Raw genomic sequence first — 25,677 nt, 5'->3', positions numbered from 1 at the left:
TGCCAGCGTGCCTCGGACCAGCCCTGGTTCCTGTCTGGAACCCGTGCAGCGGGGATAGTCATCTGCGGGACTGTTCAGAGGATGTGATAATGTACGGAGAGTGCTCGGGGTGTGGCGTGAATGTCCCTGCGTATGGGCCACTTAACTTTTCTAAGATTGTTTCTTCTTCAAGAGTGAAGATGATGCCCTGTGACTCTTAGGGTAGTGCAGGGGATCAAATGAGGTAAGTTGGCAATTAGGTTATACCAAGATTTGATTGAGATTTAATTAGAAAAGCCCATCACAAGGCTCTTGGTTACCCATTCCAGAGTTTAGCACTAATATGTGTATCCTTATGTTGAACTAGAATTTTTCCTTCTTTATTATTGTCCTCTTTATCTTGCTTGGCCTTCCAGGAACCCAAAAATTTTCATTTGTTTCGTGAAAGTCTTCATGCACTGAAATATATTTCATTCACCCCCAGGACTTAGGTTTAAAAAGTCATGATCCTGATGATCACTGCAACTTTCTCCTCTGTAATTCTTTGCTTTTTTCTAAACTCATTCTAACTTTTCCATTGCTTCTGGTGGCCAAAATAAGAAATGATCTTTGAGAATTTCTTGGACTAAAATAGAGGGGAAAGTTTACTTTCTATCCTCAGTTCCCCGTTAAAATATCTCTATCTTTTATTAGAAAAGTAACATCTCTTTATATACATTTGGGAGAGGAGGGAAAGAAAATGGCCCACAGGTGTGTCAGTACAACTAATAGTTTTATGACTGCACATCTGGTTATTTTTATATACAGATTTTATGTATCTTTGTAGCTTATATATCTTTATACGTATCTTACATAATCACAATCATGCAAATAGGCATCCTACAGTTTATATTGCTGCTTGTCTGTAGCACCTAGCTTGTAGAATTGTAAGGATTCAGTGCTTCAAGTGCTTAGCACAGTGTCTGGCATGAAGTTAGAGTCAGTAGGTGGGAGCTGGTGACGTTTCCTGATGGGCGCCCAGAAGTGGATTTACTGGGTCAGATACTTTTTAGACTCCGGATACATGGCCCCTGCCACACTGCTTTCTAGAAGCCATTTCAGTTCCCCAAGCCCTTGGTAGTAAAGAGTTTCTCTGCTCCTCGTTCACACTTGGAGCTCCCCCAGCATCTCCCTGCTTTGTTTTTAGGTTTCGGAAGCTAATTTAGTAGGTGACGATAATACCTCGTTATTGAAGTGTCATTATTTCATAATTACCGATGTTGAACTTGTCTCGCACTTACTAGCAATGTTTCCTCTAACAGGGTCTGTCTACGACCTATTTAACAGCCAGAATCACTGAATGTTTTCTTATTGAATTACGTGGGCTCTTTAATAAAGATAATACTCCTTTGTCATATGGAGTGCAAACATTTTTCCTGACTGTTTTCTTCTTATTTTGGTCATGATTTTTTTTTTTTTTTAATTCACACATGCACACACACACACACACACACACACACACACACACACACACACACACAGGGATCCATCTCCTTTGTGCCTGACCCTTGCCTGGTCTGAGTAGTAGCTTCAGTCCAGCAAGAGAGACTCCTTCCATGTTACACGGGCTCCGGATAGAGCAGTCATACGTATCTTTCGTGGTGAAAGTACACAGACTCTTCCTAGGCCCAGAGAACACATTTCCCTTGATTTGGGGAAAGAGCTAACAAAGCTATTGCTCGGTTCTTATAACAGGTTATAATTTCAGCTCTTCCTGATTGGAATCTTCTGCATGTTCTCCATCGTCTCCTCTAGGATGGCGTTTCTGGAGATAGCATTGCAGATAATTTATTTGGCAAGGGTCTGGTCAAGCACCAGAGGCTTCAGCCAAGTCCTCTGAAGAGCTCCCACTCCCCTCCATCCTGATCTACCTTCTTCGCATGTTTTCTTGAAGATGACGCTAGGTCTTAGTGAGATTTGGGGACTGAGGGCGGGCGGGAGCTCTTCACATGGATGAAATGCTGGTGAATCTTCCTTCTCCTACTACCCTGTTAAATGGAAACTTCTTTCCCTGCAAGAGAGTGAGCAATCCTACCTGCTCTCCAGGGAAGCCTTGTGTGCATATCCTTAGTGGAGCAAAGTCGGTCTGCATGTTCCCTTGCTAAGGAGTTCTGTCCTTTCTCATCCTCAAGGTCTGCACTAAAGTCTCTGGAACAGAGCCCAGACGGCTGAGGGGTGAGAGCAGGAGCTGGCCTCCACGGGGTTTCTCGTCACTGTGGCCAGGATGGTGGCACACAAAGGCATTCCAGTGGCTTCTGAGTCTAGATCTATAAATATATTTATTATAATATAACAAGAACTTAACAATAAACATATACTATGTACAATACCATTACAGAGAACCCTGTTTCAATCATTCACAGAAATAGCCAGTTTTGCTCCAGTGTGATCAATGAGGAGAGAGACGGAATTTCAATGTCATCTGTGTTGAGTCTTGCTGACCACTAACACCTCCTTTGGAGGCAGACGCACACCGACGCTAACGTTAGCCCTGCCCCAGGCAGTTAGGAATTTGTGCTCCAGTCCTTGGGTTCACACTTGCACCCTGTTTGACATAAATACTTTAAATGACATACAATGTATGTAGTTTTGTGCTTATTACTTTTTAAAAGAATAAATAATATTAAAAACTGCATAACGAAGCTCGGTATCTTGTCCAAGTGGGAGCCACACTTGTAGTGCTAGAAGTCGATGGCCGACGTGAGAATTGGGAGTTTTGTGTCGTCAAATACCAGAAGGTGGAAAGCACGTCCTGTCCTTTTTCTCCTTAGAAATGGGTTTCTATCGTGAAATGACGGCAAGTTGACTTCCCGGATAGAAAAATGGTCAATGCGTATTTGGTACCAACTTCACCTAAATAGCGCAGTGGCGGCGGCTCTCTTCTTGCCCTGGAATGGAAGCTGATCAGCGCGTGAGGTTTGAGGGTCTGAGGACCGGCAGGAAGGCCTCCGTCCTGAACCACGGTGTGACCCCCCTCCTGGCTTCCCTTTCTCTGGTTAATACACTACAGGAAGAGGGATTCTGCTCACGCCCCTCGGGCCTTGGCTGACGTGGCTCGTCTACAAAGGCTGTCCCCATCCTGAGAGCTCTTGAGGCAGGTGCCTTAATATATAGCTATAAATATCAAAAATAGTCTCCTGTGCTTTGTAGACATTTATTCTCCCTCCCTCCCGCCTGCCCTTCCCACCCAGCCTGGGGCCTCAGCTTTACCTCATGGAGGGAGCCAGAATTGGTTTCCTTCTAGAACAGAATCTTCTTCGACGCCGCCTCCATGAGGCACAGCTCTTCATGGGGCTGTCTGGGAGTTACATTTTTTTTTTAAAAAATAAAACGGGGGCCCTCACCCCCACCCAGGAGAGATCCTCTATTCTGCACATAGAAAAAAATTAGAGCAAATGCCCCACTCTGACACTACCTACAAAGGGCTCTGGGATTTCCCGCAGGATCCTCTCATGGCCGCCTCCTCCTCTCCGTACTTAAAAATAGCCTTTTTGTTTATCAAGAAAATGCCTTGGAAATCTAAATAATTCATATCGGACAAGAGAAAGCTAGCACAGTCACCTGTCCCTCTTCAGCAAAAACACGGTAGAAAAACCTGTGAAGGACAAAGGTTCTCCCGGCTGTCCCTCGGCTGCCCCCAAACGGCCGCTCCAGCCGCGTCTGGCTCGGCGCGGTGGGGTCGGGGGTGGGGGGCTGGACCTCTCTTCCGGCCCAGCCTCCTAGACCTTGTGCCGCTCACACAGTATTGTCCCTTCTCTTCCCTCGGCCACGGAAAAGTGTAGATTGGTTAAAAACAAAAGTAGGAATCAAAGTGATAAGGACACTTTGATCTGATTCCAAGAGAGCCTGCCACCTACTATTGTCACAGGATAATTGATCTATGGTGGTTTAGGGATCAAGCTTGCTCTGCCCGAAGGGAAAAAAATCAGCTTCTCTCTCCCAGTTGAAAAATATGTGAAACTCTATTGCACGAGGCAGAGCGAGCACCTCCGCTCAGAGCAAGTGCGTTTGCAGGCGCGCCCTGGCCCAGCTGCCCGGATGGTGGTGGCTCCTTGCCGCGCGGGGCGCTCGGCCCCCGTCTCCCCCAAAGGCGAGGATGATTTTCTACATTCCATGTAGAGAGTATTCCAAATGTTTAGCGTAGTGATTCCCTTGATCATGTCTATCAGCCTCGTACGGGTGTTGCTGAACATGGGTCGTTGTGAGTTGCATTGGCCTCACCGGACTTGACCAGTCCCGGCTCGGGCTTTCTGCGGACGTCAGCCGCTTTGAATGTATTTCTTGATGACGACGCAGCCGTGTCTGAATACAGGGCAGGGCATGTGGGGCAGGAGGGCCCACGTGTTGGTCGCGGGCTCGTAGGCTTCCATGTTGCCCAGGGCAGGCCCCTCGCTGCTAACGATGCCGCCCGTGGCATAGATCTTGCCATCAAGCACCACGGCGCTGTGGGGGAGAGCGGGGAGAGGGTTAGCCCTTTCACGCCCCCCCTTGGGCCTGGAGCTGGATGCTTAATACCCTGTCCCGGGGCGGGCGGCCTCCCTGCTCCCCCTTTGCGAAAGGTGTAAGGGATCTCATGGTTTGCCTCTGCCCCATGACCCGAGCAGCTGCAGGAAGACAGCTTTCCCTCTAGGGCCGGTCGGGGATGCCGTGTGTCTGCGGCCCCCCCAGCCGTGGGGACACCCCGGCACCTGCCGGACCCCCAAAAGGTGGCCGGGAGCACGGCCTCATGTACAGGCTCTCGATTCCGTTTACTGAGCGGCACTGTGTGTTGCTTGAACAGAGAGGTTTCAACGGTCCCAATCAGGTTGAGAACACAGGTCACCAGGGTGATGGCAGACAGGAGAGAGGAGCTAAGTCCTAACTGAAGGCTGCTGACTCCTCGACTGGGACATTTAGACTCCAAGCTCCCTGCTGGGATTGTGGAGCACGGTGGCCTGGTGGTGCTGCCCACCAGTGACTGCTGGGCCAGCGTCCTCTCAGCGGGGTGGTTGCCATGGCAACCCGGGATGCTGACCCGGTTCCATGCTGCTCTCCCGGCGAGAGCACCACACCCTGCTCCCATCTGCCCCTCCTGTCTCCCTGCATCTTGGCCACCCCATCCCACGCCCGGCTAGATCCATGCACCTGGCCCCCTGTCCTCCCACACTTTCGCTAACGGCCCTGTCGTCTTCACCGTCCCCTGAAGCTGCACAGATACCCTTGCCAAGTTGCCACCTCTCTCTGCAGTTCTGAGCCTAGAACGGAACGGGCCGGGCTAGACATCTTACCTGAAGTTTCCAGCCTTCTGCCCTGTAGTTGCCTGCCCCCTGGGGCCCTTAGATTTCTCCCTTGGAGGCACATTTCCCCCCTGCTTCTCTTGCCAGACCCAGCTGACATCTCCTCACAGGCATTAAGTCTTTCTGGGCCCAATTTGAGTTTCCAATGAGGCACGCAAGTCCTCCCCACAGGTGGTGCCCAAAGGCCAGTCTGAGGCCAGTGTGGTCAGAATTGCCCGTACGCGCCATTGCCTGGAGTGTGCGATGGTGAGGGGGAAGGCCCGAGAACTGTAGAACCTTCCTGCTCTAGGCACTTAGAGGGTATCTAGCTCAACTGCCTGCCTCATCAGTAGGAGAACTGCCCCTACTCTCTCTTCCCATGGCTGCTGGTCCGGGTGTGTTCCTGCCCTGTCAGCTCTGAGACTCCAAGGCAGCCAGGCCTCATACCACTCCCTGGATCGGCGGTCAGAGCGTCCCTTGGGAGGCCACTTGTCCCATGTGAGGTGCTGCACAGGTGAGACCTGGCATTGCCTCTCGTCTGTGATGGGGCAGGTGGTCCCGGGGGACAGCTGTCCTATACCCGGAGAAGGTGTGGCCGCAAGGACCTGGGGTTGGTCCCTGTACGAAGCCCTCCATTTCTGGCTTGGAGACGGGTCAGCTGGGGCCACTGGGTGGGGCCTGTGGTCGGAGGGTGCTGCTGCTCGAATCGGAGGGCGGGCAGCCGTTCTGGTGCTCAGACCATTCCTGCTGGCTTTCCCTCCCCGCCCCCCCCCCCTCCCCCCCGGCAGAGTTCCCGCGGCCCTCACCTGCAGAACTGCCGGGAGTGATTCATGTTTGGGCCTGCCTTAATGTTCCCTTTCTCGGGGTCGTAGATGGTGGTGGCTCTGGCATACGCCCCGCCCAGGATGAACACGAAGCCATTGAGCGTGACGGCGGGAGCGTACTTGTTGTCTGCCAGGAGAACAGAGCAGGCAGGTCAGGGCATCTCTTCTGGGCCACCCCCTCTCCACCCCTTCCTTCGCCAGAAAGGCCTCCAGAGGACGGGCTCTGGCAGAGGATGGCTCCACCATCAGCCGTTAACCCGAGGACAAGGCCCGGGCCCAGAGGGCAGCCAGCACACGGACCAGCTTGCCTGTCACCCAGACAAGTGGAGTCTGCGGCTCTGCCGGGCCTGGCGGCCTGCCTCCCTCTCCCAGCCCCCTCCCAGCCCCCAGACCGGGGTCTGCAGAACCACAGGGCTTAGTGGGCCTTCTGGGCTTGGGACACTGAGACGAAGCTCAAGGGGAGGCGGGGAGGGGGGAGCGGAGGGCTGCTTCTCACCGATCATCGGGGACTCGATAAAGCTCCACGTGTTGGTCTGTGGAACGTAAGACTGGAGGACCCCCGCAGCTCTGCCCGCCTCGTTTACGCCCCCGAACACGTAGATCTTGCCGCCGCACACCGTGGCTGCCGCAGAGTGCACGGCCTTGGGCAGAGGGGCCACGGCCTCCCATTGGTTGGTAATGGTGTCGTACCTGGGGAGAGGGGAGAACAAGAGCCCAGCATCAGCGGTGGGCCTCGTGCCGGGCAGCGGGTACGGGGGCGGGGTCGAGAGCCCAGCATCAGCGGTGGGCCTTGTGCCGGGCAGCGGGCATGGGGGGGGTCGAGAGCCCAGCATCGGCGGTGGGCCTTGTGCTGGGCAGCGGGCCCGGGGCGGGGAGGGGGTCGAGAGCCCAGCATCAGCGGTGGGCCTTGTGCCGGTCAGCAGGCATGGGGGGAGGGGCGCCAGCATCTGCTTCCTGCCCTTGGCATCCCTAGCCCAGCCCGGGACCACACACATCTGGGGGGACTTGGGATGAATCACTCAAGGCCACCTGGGATCTGGCCCATCCTGGCCTTCGCAGTCGTCCTCCTGAACCTCGGCGGGCTCTTGTTTGCCTGCCACGACCTCTACGCAGCTTCTCGTCTCCTTTCCTTGGCTCACACAGGGCTCCCCAGCTTCTAGGCCCCTTCAGCCTTCTCTGTCCAGCTCGTTCCTACCGTTTTTGCCTGACAGGGCTGCCCTGAGCATTTGCTGTATATGCAGGCTCTGGGCTGGAAGCTGGGGGAACAGTGGGCTGGACCAGGGAGGGACAAGAGGAAGAGGGGACAGAAGGACAGACGGACTGGGGGGTTCAGTCGTTAACTGACATTGCTGCGAAGGCAGGCAGAGTTAGTTACCCAGGATGACTCAGGGTCTCTGGTGCGGGAAACGGGAAGGAGGGAGCACTATTCAGGCGACAGGGAACTGAGGTTGGGGAGTTTGGAGGAGAGAGATGATTTCAGTTTTATTGATGGGGAGTTTACAGGACCCGTGGTAACCAACCGGGGAGGTGTGGCGGGGGGTGGCTGCAGTGGACGTGTGGCCTACGTATTCTGCATTGGGCTCATGGGCACAGAGATGGAAACTGAAGGTCAGGAACTGCACAGGCAGCGTGTGGGCGAGGATAAGGCTGAGGACACTCGCGGGGGGAAACCTTGGCCTTTAAGTGGGGAGCTAAGGAGGGGGTCCTCAGAAGAGTGGCGGCACCGCACAGGGCACAGCTCCGTGGGTGGGGGATGTGATGGGAGTTCAAGAAGTCCCCAGCAGATTCCTGGAGGTCCTATCAAGGAGACTTTAAGTGGACTGGGAGGTGCAGAGCTATTTCCGTATCGAGGATGAATGGGAAGGGAGGCAGTGGACACGACAGGTAGAGACTTCTTGTGGATGAAACTCAGATGGGAAAAGGGGCAGAGAAGGTGGAGCCTGGAAAGGTCTGCGGAGCTAAGAGATGGCTTTCCTTGGAGCGTGCTGATAGATGTCTAAAAACAAGCTCCCCAGGGCAAAAGACCTGCTAGGCAGCACTTGCTGCTTTCTGTGATGTGAACCCTCTCTCGGCCGATTTCAAGCTACCAAGGGCACAGGGAACGTGGCACTGGGAAGAGACGTGCTGCGGCGGACCACTGGACAGAATCCCCACCGCATAGAGACACAGCAGACACGTCTAACCTCCAGAGCACAGATTGTAGAGAATACAGAAAAAAAGAAAAGTGTAGTGGTGAGTTTTGAGTATGGGTTATCTTTGTTTTTAATATAATTTATTTAGTTCTAAGTCTATATGATTTGATTTTTAGTAAGATCTGTAACTAACAACTGGCTTGCACAGTGCCTAAAAAAGGTACCAGTCATGTCTCAGGAGCCAGTATGAATGGGCTCCAGGGCACCACGGCTTTTGTTTTCATTTTAGGGGGAGAGGTTTACTTGTGTTTACAGAATGGTAGAAGGAGCCCAAATGGATAAAGAGAGATAAAATACAGACGGAAGAGAGGAGAGAGCTGATTGGAGGAGGCTTTTGGTGGGATGCAGGTTGCACCCAGAGTGGAGAGGGAGGTGGTGTCCACGCGGGCATGAGCGAGGAAGGGCTTGTGTGAGTGAGAGAGGAGGGTGTGTCGGGCAGGAGCAATGGCCGGGAGAGGAGAGGCGTCTTGCCGGATGACGTCACCAGCTCTGTGAAGCTGGAGTCAGTGTTGGCGGGATATCGGTGTCCATGGGATAAAAGCCTTGATGGGGGAGGTGGAGATGACAAACACAAGTTGTTGAGAGCTGGCCAAACTGCTGACAAGGGGCCTGCAGCACAAAGGACCCGGTAGACATCGGAAGACTTCAGTCTGGAGTGGGGCCCATCTACCAGACGGTGGCATTTTCTCCACCAGCGCTCAGCCCCAAGGGAAGACACGGAGAAGGGGCAGAGTTATAGGGCCGCAGAGACCTGTGGCACATGTATGGCAGGACAAAGCACGAGCACGGGGAAGCGACAAAATGTGCAGAATGTGAGTACCAGACAAAGCAGCGACAAAAATGACCACAGGGAGCCGATGAGAGAGACAGACGTGGGATCTGACAGACCAGCCAAGGACCTAGGCTATCTGAGGTCTACCTGGGCACCTTTTGGGTCTCTGTTCCCGGCAACTCCGTCAACTGTCCCCGCGGGGCTGCTCTCACAAGCACTCACTCTGGACCTTCTTGGTGGCCCGTCTCCCACTCACCACATGGCTCTTTCGCCTGTTCTGGACTCCGGGCAGGGCTTCCCCTGTGGGCTGGTTTTTTTTTTTTTTTTTTTTTTTTTTTTTTTTTTACCAGTACACCTATCCTGGGAAGCTTGCGGGGCCTGCTTTTCCTCATGAGGATCCTTGGGGGCAGGAGCCATAACAAGGTCATGGCTTAGTGATCCAGGACTGGCCTCTCCCAGGCGGTGCCCCGGGCCCTGAGACAGGGAGGAGGGGACAGTGGGAAGACGTCCAGCTCTGTGCCTGTCAAGACTCAGGATTCGAGAAGAGGCTGAGGTACCTTACGGGGCAGCAGGGGCTGATTCCATTAAGTTCCGGACGAATGATATGTGGCCAGTAGGCAATGGAGTAAGTGTCTTTTTGGACAGTGTCAGAAGTTCAGATATGTTTTTTTTTTTAGCCAATATGGCAGAGATCCAAAGAGCTCCTGCAGAAGGAGCTGGGTGACAGTGGAAGATTATGTGGCTGTTAGTCTTCAGGCTTTCGGTATAATGGCACATTCCGCCAAATGCGAATTTCCCCAGAGCTTGTTATTCCAGGTGGCTGATTGCCAAGCCACAAGCCCTCCGTCAGCTCAATCTGTCAGCTTCCTGCTTGAGAAGGATATGCTAATGACATGCAAATGACCCTGTGGAGTGAGGCACTCTGCTATCATTTATCCGGTAACCACAGCTCGTGCAATATACTGCTAGGAAGTATTAGACCCAGTTATTTATATAATGATATAATACAGGTTTGTCTGTTGCACTGTTGTTTTAATCTATAATTATATAATCTTGCTCTATTCCTGTAATACAGTAATGTAATATAATTATAATGTACCATATATCTCATTCATTATCAATATAAGAGCAATTTGTACCATTAGTGCCTCCCGGGGAACAAAGCACCCTCGTGTCTGTCCCCATTACCCTGACCTTCTTGTCACCCTGAATTCTCATCATTGCCACCATGTGGCGCAGAAATTACTTGCCCGAAGGGGCTGCAGGCAGCTATGTTTCTCGGGAGGCAGTGGGCGTCCCCTCTGCCTGTGTCCTCCACCCTGCCTGCGGGCACACCACCCAGGGGTCTTCGGGTCCACGTCCTGTCCCTGCAAGGACAGCCGCCGGATACCGGAGGGCTGGAGGGCTCAGGGCCCCTTGCCATCCTGGACGGCTCCCCCATCTACCAAGGTTCCTGGGCTGGTCTTGCTCACACGATGACCTGGCTGATATTTCTTAGTGGCACAGAGGCCCAGTCCCCCAGGAAAGGCGGGTAGAGGCTGCTACCGGGCCTTGGAGAATTGCTCCCGAGCCTAAGGGAAGTAAAAAAGTCTTTCCCTCCTCTTGGTGCATTTGATCCTCGAACAAATCCCTGTATCTATCAACAAGTATAAGTTTGCAAGATGAGTAATCAGCATCTTAGGAGATTAAAAATAGCTGACAAAAGCAAGACAGGATGACAGATCTTGCTCAGTTTACTCCTACATAGAAAACGTCTCCTTTTTCATGTGTTTATTATGGGATGACAAACGGCTGGAAGCTGGTGCTTCCGGAAGCCCTGGGATGCGAGGGCCGTGCAGCGGGCCCCACTGAAGGCCGTCAGCATCAGGGCTGACCCAGGTTCAGCAGCACTGTTAATATCCTCATAATCACACAGGGATTCCCCATTAACTCCAAATCAATATGACAATTAGATGTCGTTACTGAGCCATCTCTAGGCTCCACTTGGGGGAGTTAAAAGCCCACAGTGAACATCCAGAGCTTGTCTCACTCTGAAACTCTCTCGGCTGTAACATTTGTCAAGTGTCCAATTAGCCACCGAGGGAAAAATACAAATTGAGGGGTACGTGTGGGTCCAGGGGCAAAATGTTGTCACATGGACAGTTGTGCTTTCTGTGACAGCTGATGACGTGGGCCTAGGATGGTGGGCAAGCCGCGGGAGAGGATGTGGAGAAGAGGCTCTGGTGATCTCAGCAGCGCCCTCCTGGGCTGGGACCTGGGGCCGGCTCAGCCTAACTTGCCCCTCTTGGGGGCACTAGTTTCTCCAAACGCGGGGCTGCTCTGAGGCTCCCCCTTGCTTGCTGCTGACTCACTAGTCTTCGGAGTTCTTCTCCCCCAGGCGTCCATTCTCGGCAAGAATGGTCTCCAGCTCAAGGGGGAAGATGAAGTATTTCCACCCTGGGAAGGGCCCACCTCAGCCTGTGGCTGCCTCACCCCACTCCCCTACCCCCAGCCCAGCCTCTATCCCTGATCCCGACCCTCTGTGGTCCGTGGGACTCAGGGAGGAGGCCAGCCCGGGACTTCCAGCAGAGGGCAGGCTCACACACACTGTTCTCCGGCCCTTTGCTTTGTGTCTGTTTCTGGAGAATTCCAGATGGTTGGCCAGCCCTGCGTGCGGCGACCATTCCCCGTGTTGAAAGCAGCTTTCCCGGGATGGGTGGGAAAGAGGGAGGCAGGGGCTCCCCGATGTGGCAGGGATGTGGAGGCCCTGCCACGGACGCGGCATCCTCCCGTCTGGGCTGTCGGCCGCAGCCTTGCCCCCCACCCCCTGCCAGTCTCTGGACTGGTACCTCCAGGCCTGGGGCACCTCCTAGATGTCTGGTGAGACCAGCCAAGCCCACAGTGGGTCTCTTGCCTCCAGCTTGTCTGACGCCTGAATGGGACAAGAGTGCCCCGTCTCAGCGGTGGCGGCTGTCATCCTTCCGGCTGCCCTCTCGCTGTCTTCCCTCCTCCCTCTTTGCTGTGTTTGAAGAGCCCGCGACCGTCACCTTATAAACGTCCTGGCCCCAGCTGGGCGCGTGCTCGCGGCAGAAGCAAAGCCATCTTCGCTCCCGTCCCCGTGGCTTACCTCTCCACGTGGTCCACGTTGCCTGCCACGCCGAGTCCTCCGAGGGTGTAAATCTTCCCGTCGTAGACCAGGCTGTTGTGCCGACAGCGGGGGACCGTCATTCTGGAGACGAGGTTCCAGTTATCGAGCAGGGACATGTAGCACCAGACATCGGCCAGCGTCACCCCCGATTCCATGCCCCCTGCAGGCAGTATACAGGTGCAGAGAGCGGGCGGGAGTGAGGATGGGCCGGAGGACAGGCGGGGAGAGAGGCTTTCACCTGCAAAGTGGCCCTTTCCGGGCTCTGGCTTTCCTTAGCCCTGGGGTGGGGAGAGGAGCCCGCCGGGAAGTCTGTGTTCGGCCCCCAGCCCAGCCCCGCGGGGCCTCACCTGAGAGGTAGATGTTGTCCCCGGCACTCACTACGCTGAAGAACTCTCGGTCGTAGAAAGGCAGCGAGGCCAGGGGGTACCACTTGTTGTTCTGCGGGTTCCAGCAGGTGACGGCCACCAGGGAGCGCTGGGTCATCCCCACCATCTGACGGCCCCCAACCAGCACTATGACCTCGGCCACACCTGCAGGGACACCGATGCCCAGCCTTCGGACACAACCCCACGCTGTCGGCCGCCGCGCCTGGTGCCTCTTGGGGAACGGGGTGGGGGGCCGGCCCAGAGTCGGGCTGACCCCACGGCACCCGCGTTTGGGGCGCGGGAGGCCCGTCCCTCAATACCTGCGGAGAGGCGGGGCCGGGTTCGGGGCGTCTGCATCTCCTGGCGGGCGTGGGGCAGCATGTGGTAGCGCTTGGCTTCGTTGACCAGGTCCCGACAGGCTTCTGACGACTTGATGAGCTCCTCGTTGTCCACCACGTTGAGCAGGTAGCTGGGGTGGATGAAGGGGAGGCGGACCACGGCCAGGAGCTCCGCCGCGTACTGCGGGGTCAGGGAGACACAGGGTGGGTGAGATTATACGGTCGAGCCGCCTCTGGGCGAGTCGTACTGGGAAGAAAGGAAGGACGGGCGGGGTATGGTCCCACACAGGAAACTCGTCTGTGTCTGGTTGGACAGTGTAGACACGGCTCACCCTGGCCTAGAGAGTGATGGGGGGCCCTCCCATCAGCCAGAGGTGAGGACTGGAGGTTGGGTGTGCTGTAGCTGAGCCCGGGGCGAACCACCCATCCAGCTCTCTGGCACCTCATTCCTGCCTCCTCCCAGGGCCTGGGGCTCGGCTTCACCGCAGGCTGCGGGGGCCTGAAATGGGGCTCCTGAGCCCCGAAGACGTATACATGGGGGCAGGAAGTCAGGAACAGGTGGGAGAGCCCAGGAAGGCTGAGAGTGACCACGAGGCCTGCAAGTCACACCTGTCAGAGCCTACGTCTCCCCAATATCTAGAGACCCCTTGAGTGGCACCCCATGGCCTCAGACGGGCACGTGGACTCTCTCACCTGCACTGAAGGCTTTTCACGAACTGACTGGGACCCCCTCCTGCCTGGCAAACTCTTTGCTCACCACTTGGCTTTGGTTGCATGCAACAAATGGTTCGCCAACCATTCATAACGGCCAGAGTGCCGGTAAGGCCGGTAAGCCCTGAGTTTCGGGGGCACACGGCGAAAAATGCAGGTAAGGGGACGATCCGTTAGGAGAAGGCGCTAGCGGGGCCCTGAGGAGGAGTCTGCTTAGGAGTTTTGGGGTGCAGGTGGACGGCTTCCCAGAGCAGACGCCGTCTGAGCTGGGAGTAGAAGGACCGACTGCCGGTTTCTCCAGGCCTCCGGGGGGAGGACACCCGAAGCACAGGCAGAGATGTCGGAGCGTGACGGAGAAGATCGCATCTGGGGGCTTCTATGGAACTTATTCTCGGGTGCCCGAGGTCTTTGTTGGGGGGTGTAGCAGACAGGGGAGATGATGCTGGAGATGTGAGGGAGACCAGAGCCCGACCGCCCCATGCCTTGCCTGCCGGGCTGGTGTGCTGGGTCCCGCAGGGGGCGTGTCGGAGCTCACGAGGGGCTCTCCACAAGGAAATTACACGATCACGTGTGTTCTTTAGGAAGACTGCTCGCTCGGGCTGCAGGGTAGGACTGATTTGGAGTGGGGGAGACAGAAGGCAGGGCAGCCCCCTCAGCAATGCCGTGAGATGACAGGCCTGAACGCGGAGAGGAAGCCGGCCCTCCCGGGAGGGAATACGGAGGCAAAGTGACAGCCGTGTGCGGCCCAAATGGACATGGAAGGGATGCAAGGGACCCAGGCTTCTGTTTTGGGTAATGGGCAGAACTGAAGGGAGGAACACAAGATGTACTGCTTTGGGGGTGTACGAATTAGAGGGGCTTGGGGGACGCCGGTCACAGGCGTGTCGCAGACAAAGACAGAGCACTGGGGCTGGGGCGGACGGCAGTCACTACTACAGCTGTCCAGCCCGACTGCCTGCTCTCTCCACCAGGGACCCCTGCCTACTCCCCACCTGATCAGAGGACCCTTGGGTTTAGCGGCCGGGCCCTGCCCCGGTGGAGCGCCGCATGCTGCTGGTCCCAGCGCCTGGCCGTCCTTCCCTCCCCTGTGCCGCTTCTTGCTCCCCATGCGACGAAGTGCCCTTGCCATGCGCACCCGCTGCTGGGAGCTCTGGGTCCTGGCCTCCCTCCCTGACTCTGACCTCCCCTTGGCGGCGCTCCAGGTGGCCTCTGAGCACTCCTGAAGCTACCTGCGTCTGTACTCACTGCTGGGGGCCCCTCATGCGTTAGAATCAAGGCAGTTCCACTCTGAGCAAGGCCTTTAGCCAGTGCTTTCTGCCCCAGAGATCCCGCTGGGATGGGACAGCTCTCCGGTGACTCGGACGCCCGGCCCGGGGACCCGGCCCTCCTTTCCTTCTGCCCTGGATTCTGGCTCCGATTTCTCCAGCTGTCCCCTCTGAGGGCCTTGCCTCCCCTCCTGTGACGTGTGCAGTGGCTTCCCAGCCCCAGCATGGTTTCCACGGCTCCTCCTGCCGGGGCTGAGCTCACAGGAGGCCCAGGGTCCCCGCTTCTCCCTGCAGGTCCTGCGGCCTCTGGCTGGTCTGAGGCTCCTTCAGGTGCAAGGCCAGCCCCGGGACCCCCCGGTGACTGACGTCCCGCCTGTCCTCCCCGTCTTCATCTCTCTGCAGCCCACGGGAATGGCTCTGGCCTCCCTCTGCCCAGGCCTATTGGCTCCTTTGGGCTCCCACTGATGGTCTCCCAGGAGGTCCTGCTTCCTCCACCTCCCTCCGTCCTTGGCTCCTGACGTCATCCTTGTACAGGACCCCAGACCCAGGGGGAAGGGGCGAGCAGGGTGGGGGGGGGGCTACCTGCGCTCGGGACACGGGGTCCTTCCTGATCCATTTGATGACAGTCTCATACACTAGCTCCTCGGCCTTGGTGTTGAGGCTGTCATTGGAGATGTAGGCGATGAAGTCATCCTTGGAGATGCTGAGGATCTCCTCCTGGGCCGCCACCTCAGGGAAGATCTGCAGCGCGAAGGCCTTGGCCATGTGGTAGAGCTCACTGCACTGCATGGCCTCGGCCATGGCCAGGACCCCGAGGCAGTTGCTGGCCGTCAGCTGCTTCTCTGGGGGCAAGAGCATAGGTCCACTGAGCACAGGGCCCTGGAGGGGTGGCCCTCTGCTCCTATCACCTGCACTCTGGATCTCTCTCGGAGCCTGCGTCCCTCTTGCGACTTGCCTTCAGCATCCGGGGTCCCCGCATCCCTGGGGCTGTGGCTCGACCCTCTGGGTTTTCCTCTGCCCCGCCACAGGCTGCCTCCCCCGGGGCCTCGCTCCACTCCGGCAGGTCCCACCAGAAGGACTGAGAGCGAGGCATGGGGCGTCAGTGCGCGGCCTGGTGCTCCCTCGGGGCTGTGGGCCTCAGAGCTTGGGCCTGGGCTGGGAGCAAGGGTCGTGTGGAAACTGGGACAGGCTCTCACTTTAGGATCGCCCCAGCAGTAACTCCCCTCACAGGCCCAGCGGCCACCTCCCATGGGCCTCAGCCTCACCCATCCTGGCCTCTAGGCCTGGCAACAGTCTAGCAGGCTCTCCTGAGGTCTGGCAAATGGTTATTCTAGTCTGAACGTGTCTGGGTCTGTGCCCGAATACAGTTGTTCAAATTTTCTTTCTTTCTTTCTTTCTTTTTTTTTTTTTTTAAGATTTTATTTATTTATTTATTTGACAGAGAAATGGAGAGCACAAGTAGGCAGAGTAGCCGGCAGAGGGAGAGGGAGAAGCAGGCTCCCGCTGAGCAGAGAGCCCGATGTGGGGTTCGATCCCAGGACCTCAGGATCGTGACCTGAGCCGAAGGCAGATGCTTAACCCCCTGAGCCACCCGGTGGGCCCATCCGTGCCATTCCCTCCAGGCAACCCATGCCCCCCTGTCCGGACTCACCGAGAAAGGACACACAGACTTTGCAGAAGGTGTGGAACTGGAACTTGCTGGCCGCCTCCAGCAGCGTCTTGGCGTTGGCGGAGTCGATGACCAGGGAGCCCGTGTACACAAACTCCAGCAGCAGCTCGAGGACGTCGGCCTGCAGGTTGGACAGGACGAGCTCCAGCTTCTCCCGGCCGCACTGGCTGCCATCTGGCACCGACCTAGGCACAGAGACCAGGGTGTCCCTTACCTGCCGCCCTGCGGCCACGGCGCCGCCTCCTCACAGGGCTACATCTCTCTGCACGCCTCGGTCACGCCCTTCATTTTAGGACTCAAGGGACACAGCAATGACACACCTGAACCTAACGGCCTGACACAGGATCTGAAAGAGAAGAGTCTGACCAGAGACGCCCAAAAGAACAGAAAACCCTGCTTATCACTACTTGGCATGTCCATGCAAAAAAAGATGCAAATCAAGAAGCATGAGCTGTGGGTGGGGGCAAGGACCGGGACTGGCCTCAAAGGGAAACAATACGGCTCCGCCCTGAAGCTGGCTCCTGTGTCCCGTCCTGGGGGGGCCCGGCTGCCTCCGAGCGGGGAGCCGCCCGTGTGACCGGGCCCCCCAGCTGGCGGTGAACACGGCCAATCCAGAGACGTCCCTCGATCGCCCCAAGCTGTCCCGGAACCCTGACTCCAACCCCAAAAACATATTGTTTCCTTTTAGGCATGGAAAGGAAGCCCTTCATGACATTGCTTTGAAACTGAGGACGAGACGAGATAGACGGACAGAATGGTTAGAGCTGGGGGGAGGGGGAGGGAAACAACCAAGGACTTCCGCCACAGACAGCCAGCAGCCATGACCTGGGACCTGGCCCGGGGCGGGGCCCTCCTGCCACATGGAACACGGGGTCAGAAGTCAGAGTGGCCTGCGTGTCGAGTGTGCATCGGGCTTGTGAACTGGGGGGGGGAGCGGGGGAGGGACACAAATATATAAATATGTTCATATCTGGTGTCTATAGAAATACGAAACCATTGCAAAGGCTCCTAAGGCCTGGCAGCCGCGCCCTAAAGCTGGACCTGGAAGGAAACAGATAAGATGAAGCAAAAATCACACAATACCGAAGTGACCAGGAGGAAAGACACCCAGAGCGTTAAGAGTCAGGAGGCAGGTTTTTCAGAGGTGATTGGCTTGGCACCCCATCTCGGCCGCTCTGACCAGTCCTGCTTGGTCCTGCCTGAGCTGGGCAATGACCCCTGCCCTCTCTCTCCTCCAGAGGAGGCCAGGGGGCAAGACTCTCGTGATAGGTCCCTTGGGCACCCCTGTGGCCAACAGTGGGAGTGTGGGGGTGTCCAGCAGCTGCAGCCCCCGAGAGAGGCTGACTCCTGGGTGGGGAGGGAGCTAGGGGACCTGTGTGCCCCCGCCCTGCCACGGACAGGTGGGTCACCTTGCCTCTCTGGCCCTCAGGCTCCTCTTCTGCAAAACAAGGACTGAACTAGATGAAGTCTAGAGTTCCATGGAGAGTTTATACAACAGAGGCTGGAAAACGCCTTGCGCAGGAGACTCTGCTCTACCCCACAGAACCTGAAATGAACCCATGAGAGCAACATTCTCTGCAGTCCGGCCACCAAAGGCTTTTAAGGCACCAATAAGACGGGGCAGTGAACAGATGAGCTGCGACTCATCGTTTGGGGCTCCCCTCCCCACAGCATGGCTCGTGCGACCAGGGTCCGCAGGGGCCCTGCCACCAGGCTTGGCGGGTAAAGCTGAAAGGGAACAGGCCTAGCTAAGCCGAGGGTCTGAGCATAGCCCCTTCTCAAAACCATAGACATACACGGGGTGTGTGACTTTTCAAGTGACTTAATACACTGTGTTAACACTGCTGTCAGGACAGATTTTCATGCCTGGGTAATTTTGTTAAGTATAAAAATAGTTCATTATGGGATCACTTGAAAGCACAGAAATCGAACTCCTCCAGGGCCATCTGGTCAACCTCTTACTCGGCTTGGCGGTCTCTGCTTTCATTCCTACATGCTGCTGCCTGGCCTTTTTTCCTCACACCCTTCATACTCTGCGGAGGTCCCACTGGGCCACAGCCAGGGCAGGGCATATGAGGCTAAAGTCAGGCTGCTCACATTCTCCCAAGTTCCCCCAGCCACTGCTACTTCCACCTCGGCTCAGCCCTCCTGTCCACCTATGGTTCTGCTGCAGAGGAGATCCAACTCGGTGATGAGCTGCGGTGGACTTCAGCTGTGCGCACACACGCACACACACACACACACTGGAGTGCACGTGACACATGACCCCGAGAACCCCCAGCCTGACCCTGTGGGGAGAGGTATTGGGCAGATGGAGGGCCAGGGTGGGGGGGCCCACGACCCTGAGTGTGGAGTCTGGTGGGACACGTGTGGCTATGCTTGTGGGAGATGCTTGTCCTGCCCCGAGCCTGAGCCGAGGAGAGGACCCCAAGGACAGCATGCTGCCTGCATGGCCAAGGAGTGTGGGGACGATGTGAGGAGGCCCATGGGGTGTTGGTCATCAGAGGTGCGGTCCAGGGTTGGTGAGGCCCACGGCCCCTGTGATGCACAGCTGTGGCCGCTCCTTCAGCACCCCTGCGAGGGCTGCCCATGGGAAGCTGGGGAGTGGGTGGAGGTCCCTGGGGCCAGATGCCACGCCACGGGCAGAATGACCATTCCCCTCGGTTATGGTGGAATATTTGGGAACATCATGGAAGCTTTGTCGGGTGGCTGAGTTCAAGATCTGTAGTGGGGAGGCTCCTGGCTGGGAGGTCTTATGTAGCTCATCTGCACGTATGTGTTTACGGTCCACACAGCTGTGGGGTCGAGGGAGGCCTGTGGTGACTTTCTATTGCTGACCCTCAGACAGTCTTGGGACTGGACCTCAGTGATCCTTAGGACTCTTCCCTATGAGCCTGGGATCCCTGGGAGGCACTGCTCATGATGGGTGGCCCTGGTCACCGATGGGGAGCTGTGTCCTCCACAGAGGACTTTTTCTGCCCCTGTCCTAAGGTGGCTCTTGGGGTCTAAGCATCCTGTTCCACTTAGCTGCATGGAGCACTGGTAGCTGCTGGGCGGTCTGGGTCGTAATGTGATCTCGGAGGGGGGAGAAGCAGGGCAGGAACGGGCAGTGATAGCCTTGTCAGGCTGGGCCGTGAACCTGACCCTGGGGGGTGGGTGTGTGGGGCTGGCTGGTGCGATCCAGCCCACACAGACCCTGTGGGTTCTGTCAGAAGACCAAAGCTCCCCGGGCTCACCTTCCATAGGGTATGGGACATAGCCTCTGCTTGGTAGGCCTGGGCCTCTGGATGGGCCGGGAACGCCAGATCCCCATTATAGACCATTTGGTCTATCCAGTCAGCAGTTTGCTCACCTGGATAAGAACTGCCCTCTCCAGACTTTAGTCCCTCATCAGGCCCTCACACACCTCAGTAATCAGATGCTTTCATTTTGCAAGTTCGATCTGGAATGACTGGGAGGCATCCGTGGGGCGGCGCTGGCTGGGGGCAGCCACGGAGCAGGTGCAGAAGACGGGTGGGCGGCCTGGCCTGCTCCGGCCCCTCCCTGGTGATCTGGCGATGGGTCTGACTCACACTGTTCTGCTCGCCTTCGAGATGGGTCTCTCCTTCTATTATCTGGTTTTCCAGCCACACCTGTCTGTTCTACCAGGAAAAGGGGGCAGACTGACACCCACACACGCCCAGCTTCACGGGGAAGGAGGGGAGAGGGGGCGGACGGCCTTCCTATTGTTTGTGGGGTCACCCTGTGTCCGGGCTCTGTGCCGCGCAGCCCCGGAGGCCCCTTTCGCTTCCCCTGGAGAGAACAATGGAGGGAGAGGCCCAGAGCCTACACACGAGGCTTGTGAAAATCAATCTGGACAAATCAATGTGTCCGTCTGCTTTCATTTACTATAAAAACAGAACAGAGTTCAAATGTGTCATTGGCTCCGACAGACCTGGTGGGATGAGGGTTTTGGCTGGAAGGTAGAATGCTGGGTCTCTGTCCCGTTTGGTGGGATGAGGGGACAGCTCTTCCCTGCAGCGCGACATTTCCTCCCACACGTGGGGGCCACGTTTGGAAGCATGGGCAGGGAGGGCAGGAGCTCTGCTCTCTCTGAAGGACAACCCTGGTCCTCTCTGACAGGGCTAGTCGACGCCTCCCGTGGCACCAGCCGGTTTTGAGCCCTTCTCGGCTCCCAGGGATAAGTGAAGAGACATCTCCACTTACCCAAAATGTCCAGGGCAGACCCAGGTCCTGCTCAGCGGGGTTGAGAAGTGACTCTGGGCTCGGGAGGTTGTAAACCCTAAGCGCCACTAGCTCTAGTCTGCTCTAAATATCCTTCCTCCTTCCTGAAGCCCGGGGCTCAGCCCACTCAATAGTTCTGGGGTCCCCCACCAGCCTGGAGGCCGGCGAGGTGCAGTGAGGGCACAGCCCCAGCCCTAGCAGCATCCCAAGACAAAGCCCCAGCCCTAGCAGCATCCCAAGACACGGCTCTTTCTCCTACCCTGATTGTCACAGGGACTCAGAATGGGTGACAAAGGGGAGGTGAGGCAGCACAGGGGGCTCAGCATGGCTCTGCGCTTCCTGATGGCCTCCCGGAGCCTCCTCGGTGCTCCTCCTCATGCCCGAGGCCGGGTCTGGGGACAAGTGACCACTGCAGAGGTGGGGACTGGGTCTTCTCTTGGGCAGATATGGTGACCAGTTTACGAGTGTTTCCAACAGATGCACAGGTGTGCATGCACACACACACACACACACACACACACACACTCTTACATCTCTTTCCTCGCCTATCTGTCCACACCACCAACCCTGAGTTTCACTTTCTTTCCATATAGGCTTCACGCACAAATAAAGACTACCCTCTGCTCTTCTGCGGGTTAGCAAATGACGGTAAGAGCATGAACTTTGGAGTGAGACCTCCCATCCCAGTCCTACTGCTTCCTTAAAATCCTCTGGGCCTCAATTTCTCCATCTGTAAAGTGGGGACACTAATGCTACTTGTTTCTCAGGGTTAGTGGGAGGATTTTCAGGATGACATTCGACATTTCTACAGGCTCCTTAGGGGCTGGGTCTTGACCTCGCCAGGGGGAAAAAGACAAGAGTTTGAAATGATACAAGGGAAGGCTATGGAGAGAAGCTGTTGCAGCCGCACCAAAGGTACACACACACACGTGAGGACAGAGCGTGTGCACGGAGTGGGGCTTGGCCTGGGGCCTGGCGAACAGGGGCAGGTGAGCTGGTCAGGAGAGGACACTGAGAACCTGCTCTGCCGCTCACGGCCTGACTGTCATCCTTGTGAAACACACATCTGACCACGACAGCTCCAGGCCGAAAGCAAAACCCCCGAGGGCCGGCTCCGGCCTCCTGCGCTGGCCTCGTGCGCTCCATCGCCACCTGGCACTTGGAACAGCAGCGACACAGAATCGCGTGCTGGGCCTTGCCACTCTTGTCGCCCCTGAATGTCCCTCTTCCCATAGTCAGGCGCTCTGCCTGGTGTGTATGTGTGTGTGTGTGTGTGTGTGTCTAAACCCCATTTCTGTGCTCAGCCTGTTCTCTTGCTCCTACTTCTTTGCGGCTCCCCTCGTCGGGCCGTGGGCTTCCTCAGGACAGAGACCCTTCTCATCTAGTGTTGCCTGCAAGAGGGGCTCCGCTGTTTGCGGAGCGAAGAGGACTGAATGACTTGGTTTCCCCACGTGTGTCCTGGGGCTCCAGGTGAGGGTGTTTACACTGGGTTGTGGCCGGGGGTTGGGGCAGGGGGCTCATGGGGGCTAGAGTGGTGAACATGAGACCGGCCCCAGGATGGAAGTCCAGGAGTCCAGCCTGAGCCCCCAGGTCTGCGGGTCCCGGGATGGCAGAGAAGAGTGGGTCCCCTGTGCTGACAGTGCTCACTGAGGCCATGATGGAAGGAAGGACCAGGACACAGACCGTCCCTCCTCCCTCGGGCTCTCCAGTGCAGCTGCCGGAGAGGGAAGCTCCTGCCTCGGGTTCAACAGGCAGGGCCCCGCCTCTCCCGCCGGGCCTTTCTGGCCACAGCTCACCGAACCCGGGGTCCCAGCCCGAAATGACAGGGGAACGACACCGGCTGCTCCCTGACTACTGAGGGGGTGAACTTCTCCAGGACGTTACATGCCCCAGAAAGGAAATCCGCTTTCTGCAGACTCTGCTCTCCTCTCCACAGCAGGAATTTCTTTGCAGCTAAGGGCAGACACAGTGATGGATGCCAAGCTTAAGAAAGGGGAACTAAAATTTAAAATGGCCGCGAATTAACATTGTGACCTTCTGCCACAGGGGTGCCTCTGGGCTCAGCTTTGGCCTTCCCTCCTCCTTGAGTGACCCTCCTCTACGCTGAAGGGGTCTCCCCAGACTTCAGGCCTCTCTGCATTCAGGCCTATCATCTGTCTGTTGCCTGGCAGGCATCTGTCCCAGGGCACCCTTCAGACATGAAAACCTGCCACCCAGACATTCATTTCACCCCTCGCCCCCAGCCCTGCCCTGACACTGGTCCTTGGACCTGCCTTGCACCCTGTGACCTCACCATTCTCGCGTCCTGGGGCTTGCACATGGGAAACCTCTGCAGGGCTGGCCGTGCCACCCCCTTACCGCCACCCTGGAATGCTGGAACTGGAAGGAAACCTGGATGTCATTGGAACCAGCCTCCTGCTTTACAGATGAGAAAACTTGAGGCCTACAAGAGAGGATGTGACTTGCCTGGGGTCGTAGGACAAGTGGCAGAGTCAGGTGTGGAACCCAGGTCTCTTAGCTGCCGGGGGGCAGTGCCCTCTCCCTTTCAGGGACTGCCTCTTAGTTCCAGCGCCCACCATTTCTGGTTAGGGCCACTGAGGCACATCCTACAGTTCTTTCACCTTCAGGTGGACATCCCTTTCCCACTGCTCTGGATGCCCCCACAACCTCAGACCAAGCCCAGGGCTCTAGCCCGGGGGTCGGGCTTGCCCATTCATCTAACCCCAGCTCACATCCATCTCTGGGAATGCTACCTTCCCCTCCACACTGCTTATGATGGCCTCTGTCCCAGCTTTTCATTGTAGGCCTTGTCTGGGGCATTCTAGAACATTCCTTATATTCTAGAACATTCCAGGCAACCCACCCCTTGCCTGGAATGTTCTTCCTCCTTCCTTTTTGGCCTAAGAAGCCTTCACTACTTGGGGTTCCCACCAAGTGGTGTCCTCTGTTGTGCACGAGAGTTTGGCTTTACGCGTAAGGTCTCTAAAGACAGTTAAATGGCTCCTGTGCTCCTCTTGCCCACCTCTCTAGCCCAGGCCTGGGCCATCACTTAGTACCAACCTGCCCCTGCATCCTGCCCGCTCTGTGCTCTCCAGCTGGTCTGTAGCAGGGACCAAGGCCCTAGGATGCTGGTCACTGCCAGTATCAGAACTTGCCAAGAGTGGCAGCACAAAGACCTCCCTTGGCCTGAAGAAGCCACTGGACGTGCCCCTTTACCCCAGAGCTCATGCCCCTGACCCCTGTGCTTGGACACAGAGAACCCAAGCACTGGGGGCGGGAGACCCAAGCTGTCCATGAGACTGGAAGTCACAAAGAGCCTGCCCCTTCCTGCATGGCTGGGGCCAGCGCGGCTGGGTGGGGCTTGCACGCCGGGCAGCTCAGCTCTAAGTGAAAGGACACAACAGATTGGAAAGGAGATGCCAGCCAGTGTGCCATCCTGAAACAAAACACAGTCACTCTGGGGTTAGTTGGCAAGTCCAAACACAGCATTGGGAAGCAAGCAGAGGTCCTGTCCTCCCACTCTGAGCCCAGTCCCGGCTCAGCGTCCGCCCCGGAGAGGCTGCAAGGCAAAATGAGCAGCGGCATTAATCTGCTGATGGTGAGAGAAACAGGAGCGTTACCCTGGGCCGGCCCCCTCGGCTGCTCTCCCTCACTAAGGAGCTAGAAGGTGGCCCCTGACTTCTTTGCGAGGGTATGAAGCAGACAAAAAAAAAAAAAAAAAAAAAAACACCAAAAAAAGGAAAAAAAAAAAAAAAAAAGATGCTCATGCACCATTAAAACTCATTCAGGTAGAAATAGCCGGGGCAGAGGGCGGAGGGGCAGGAGCAAAGGCTGAGAGAGACCGTGTTTAGGACACACCTGGTCTGTGCTCAGACAACGCCGGTTTAGGCTCCGTGTACAAGTATCAAGGCATGCAGCGTGAATGCGGATTTGACTACAAGTCTCTTCTCCCCAACTCAAGCTGTGGAAAAGCGGCACCGTGGGCGCCTTGTGCTCCTCAGCGGGGGACAGCCTGGTCGATGTGCTTTCCTGGCATTAAGGTCACTATCGACAGCAGCGATGATGGTGCCTGGGCCCCTGTGCTGAACCAGTGGGGACAGTGTGCAGGGGTCCCTTTAAATGGAGTCCGCAGTCCTCCTCATCTCAGGGAGGGCTTGTGAGCCACTGAGAACTCAGGATCCTCCTCGGGGCAGGGCAGGTGGGGGGGAGTTTGTCTACGGCTGGCAGAGGCCCCTGGTGACTAGCAAAGCTGCGTGGGGCGGGCTGGGGGCTGTGGCTGCTCTGGGGCTGTATGTGAGAAAGGGCACTCGGGGGTGGGGAGCGGGGGTGAGGAGAGATGGCTACTGGCTCTGTGACAGGGAGTCACGCTTCAGGAACCTGCAAGAGAGGGGAGGAGAAAAGCGACACAAAAGCGTCCTACAAAGGAACAGACCCGACCACAGCTGGAAGGAAGGCAAACCTTTGAATCAGGTCCTTGAAATACAAGCTGCAGGAAGCTAGAACATTTTGGTGGACTTCAAACTCTCTGCCTTCAACAACAATTTTCAGGTCTGTAAACGCTTTCGCTCTGCGCTGCTGGTTCAATTCCTTCAACATTTCTGCAGAACAGAGAAGACAGACAGGGCCAGGTTCCCATTAAGAGTTTTTTTTTTTTTTCTTAATTAAAAATTTTTCTTTCAAGAAGTAGAGAAATCGGAAAATACTTGATACTGTTTCTTGGCAAGACTGGCTCAACACTGACAGTCAAAAGAAGTCACAAACAGTATGTGTCAACAAGCAGCAACTGGGAGGGGCTACAGAACCAAAGGAATGACAACTTTCCAAAAGCAAAAACAAAACAAAACAAAAAAACCCAAAACCAACCAAACGAACAAACAAACAAACAAAAAACCCCAAACCAAAACAATACAACACCAA

The 25,677-nt window shown here is 56.4% G+C and overlaps 1 protein-coding gene across 3 annotated transcripts in view; it reads right to left on the bottom strand.

Moving 5' to 3' along the window:
• Nucleotides 1-2,280: 2,280 nt before the first annotated feature.
• Nucleotides 2,281-25,677, bottom strand: part of KLHL29 (kelch like family member 29) — a 294,701-nt gene continuing 271,304 nt past the window's right edge. For all 3 annotated transcript variants that reach the window (XM_059405212.1, XM_059405211.1, XM_059405210.1), the window contains 9 exons: nt 25,220-25,358; nt 16,519-16,721; nt 15,450-15,709; nt 12,874-13,072; nt 12,536-12,718; nt 12,168-12,348; nt 6,594-6,787; nt 6,080-6,224; nt 2,281-4,461 (listed from right to left, as the gene is read on the bottom strand). In XM_059405212.1, coding sequence (XP_059261195.1) covers nt 4,278-4,461; nt 6,080-6,224; nt 6,594-6,787; nt 12,168-12,348; nt 12,536-12,718; nt 12,874-13,072; nt 15,450-15,709; nt 16,519-16,721; nt 25,220-25,358 — 1,688 coding nt within the window. In that variant the 3' untranslated portion in view covers nt 2,281-4,277. The remainder of the gene's footprint in view (nt 4,462-6,079; nt 6,225-6,593; nt 6,788-12,167; nt 12,349-12,535; nt 12,719-12,873; nt 13,073-15,449; nt 15,710-16,518; nt 16,722-25,219; nt 25,359-25,677) is intronic.

Source organism: Mustela nigripes, chromosome 7 (assembly GCF_022355385.1).
Source record: "Mustela nigripes isolate SB6536 chromosome 7, MUSNIG.SB6536, whole genome shotgun sequence".
NCBI lineage: Eukaryota > Metazoa > Chordata > Mammalia > Carnivora > Mustelidae > Mustela > Mustela nigripes.
This window is presented reverse-complemented; position numbering and strand designations above follow the sequence as displayed.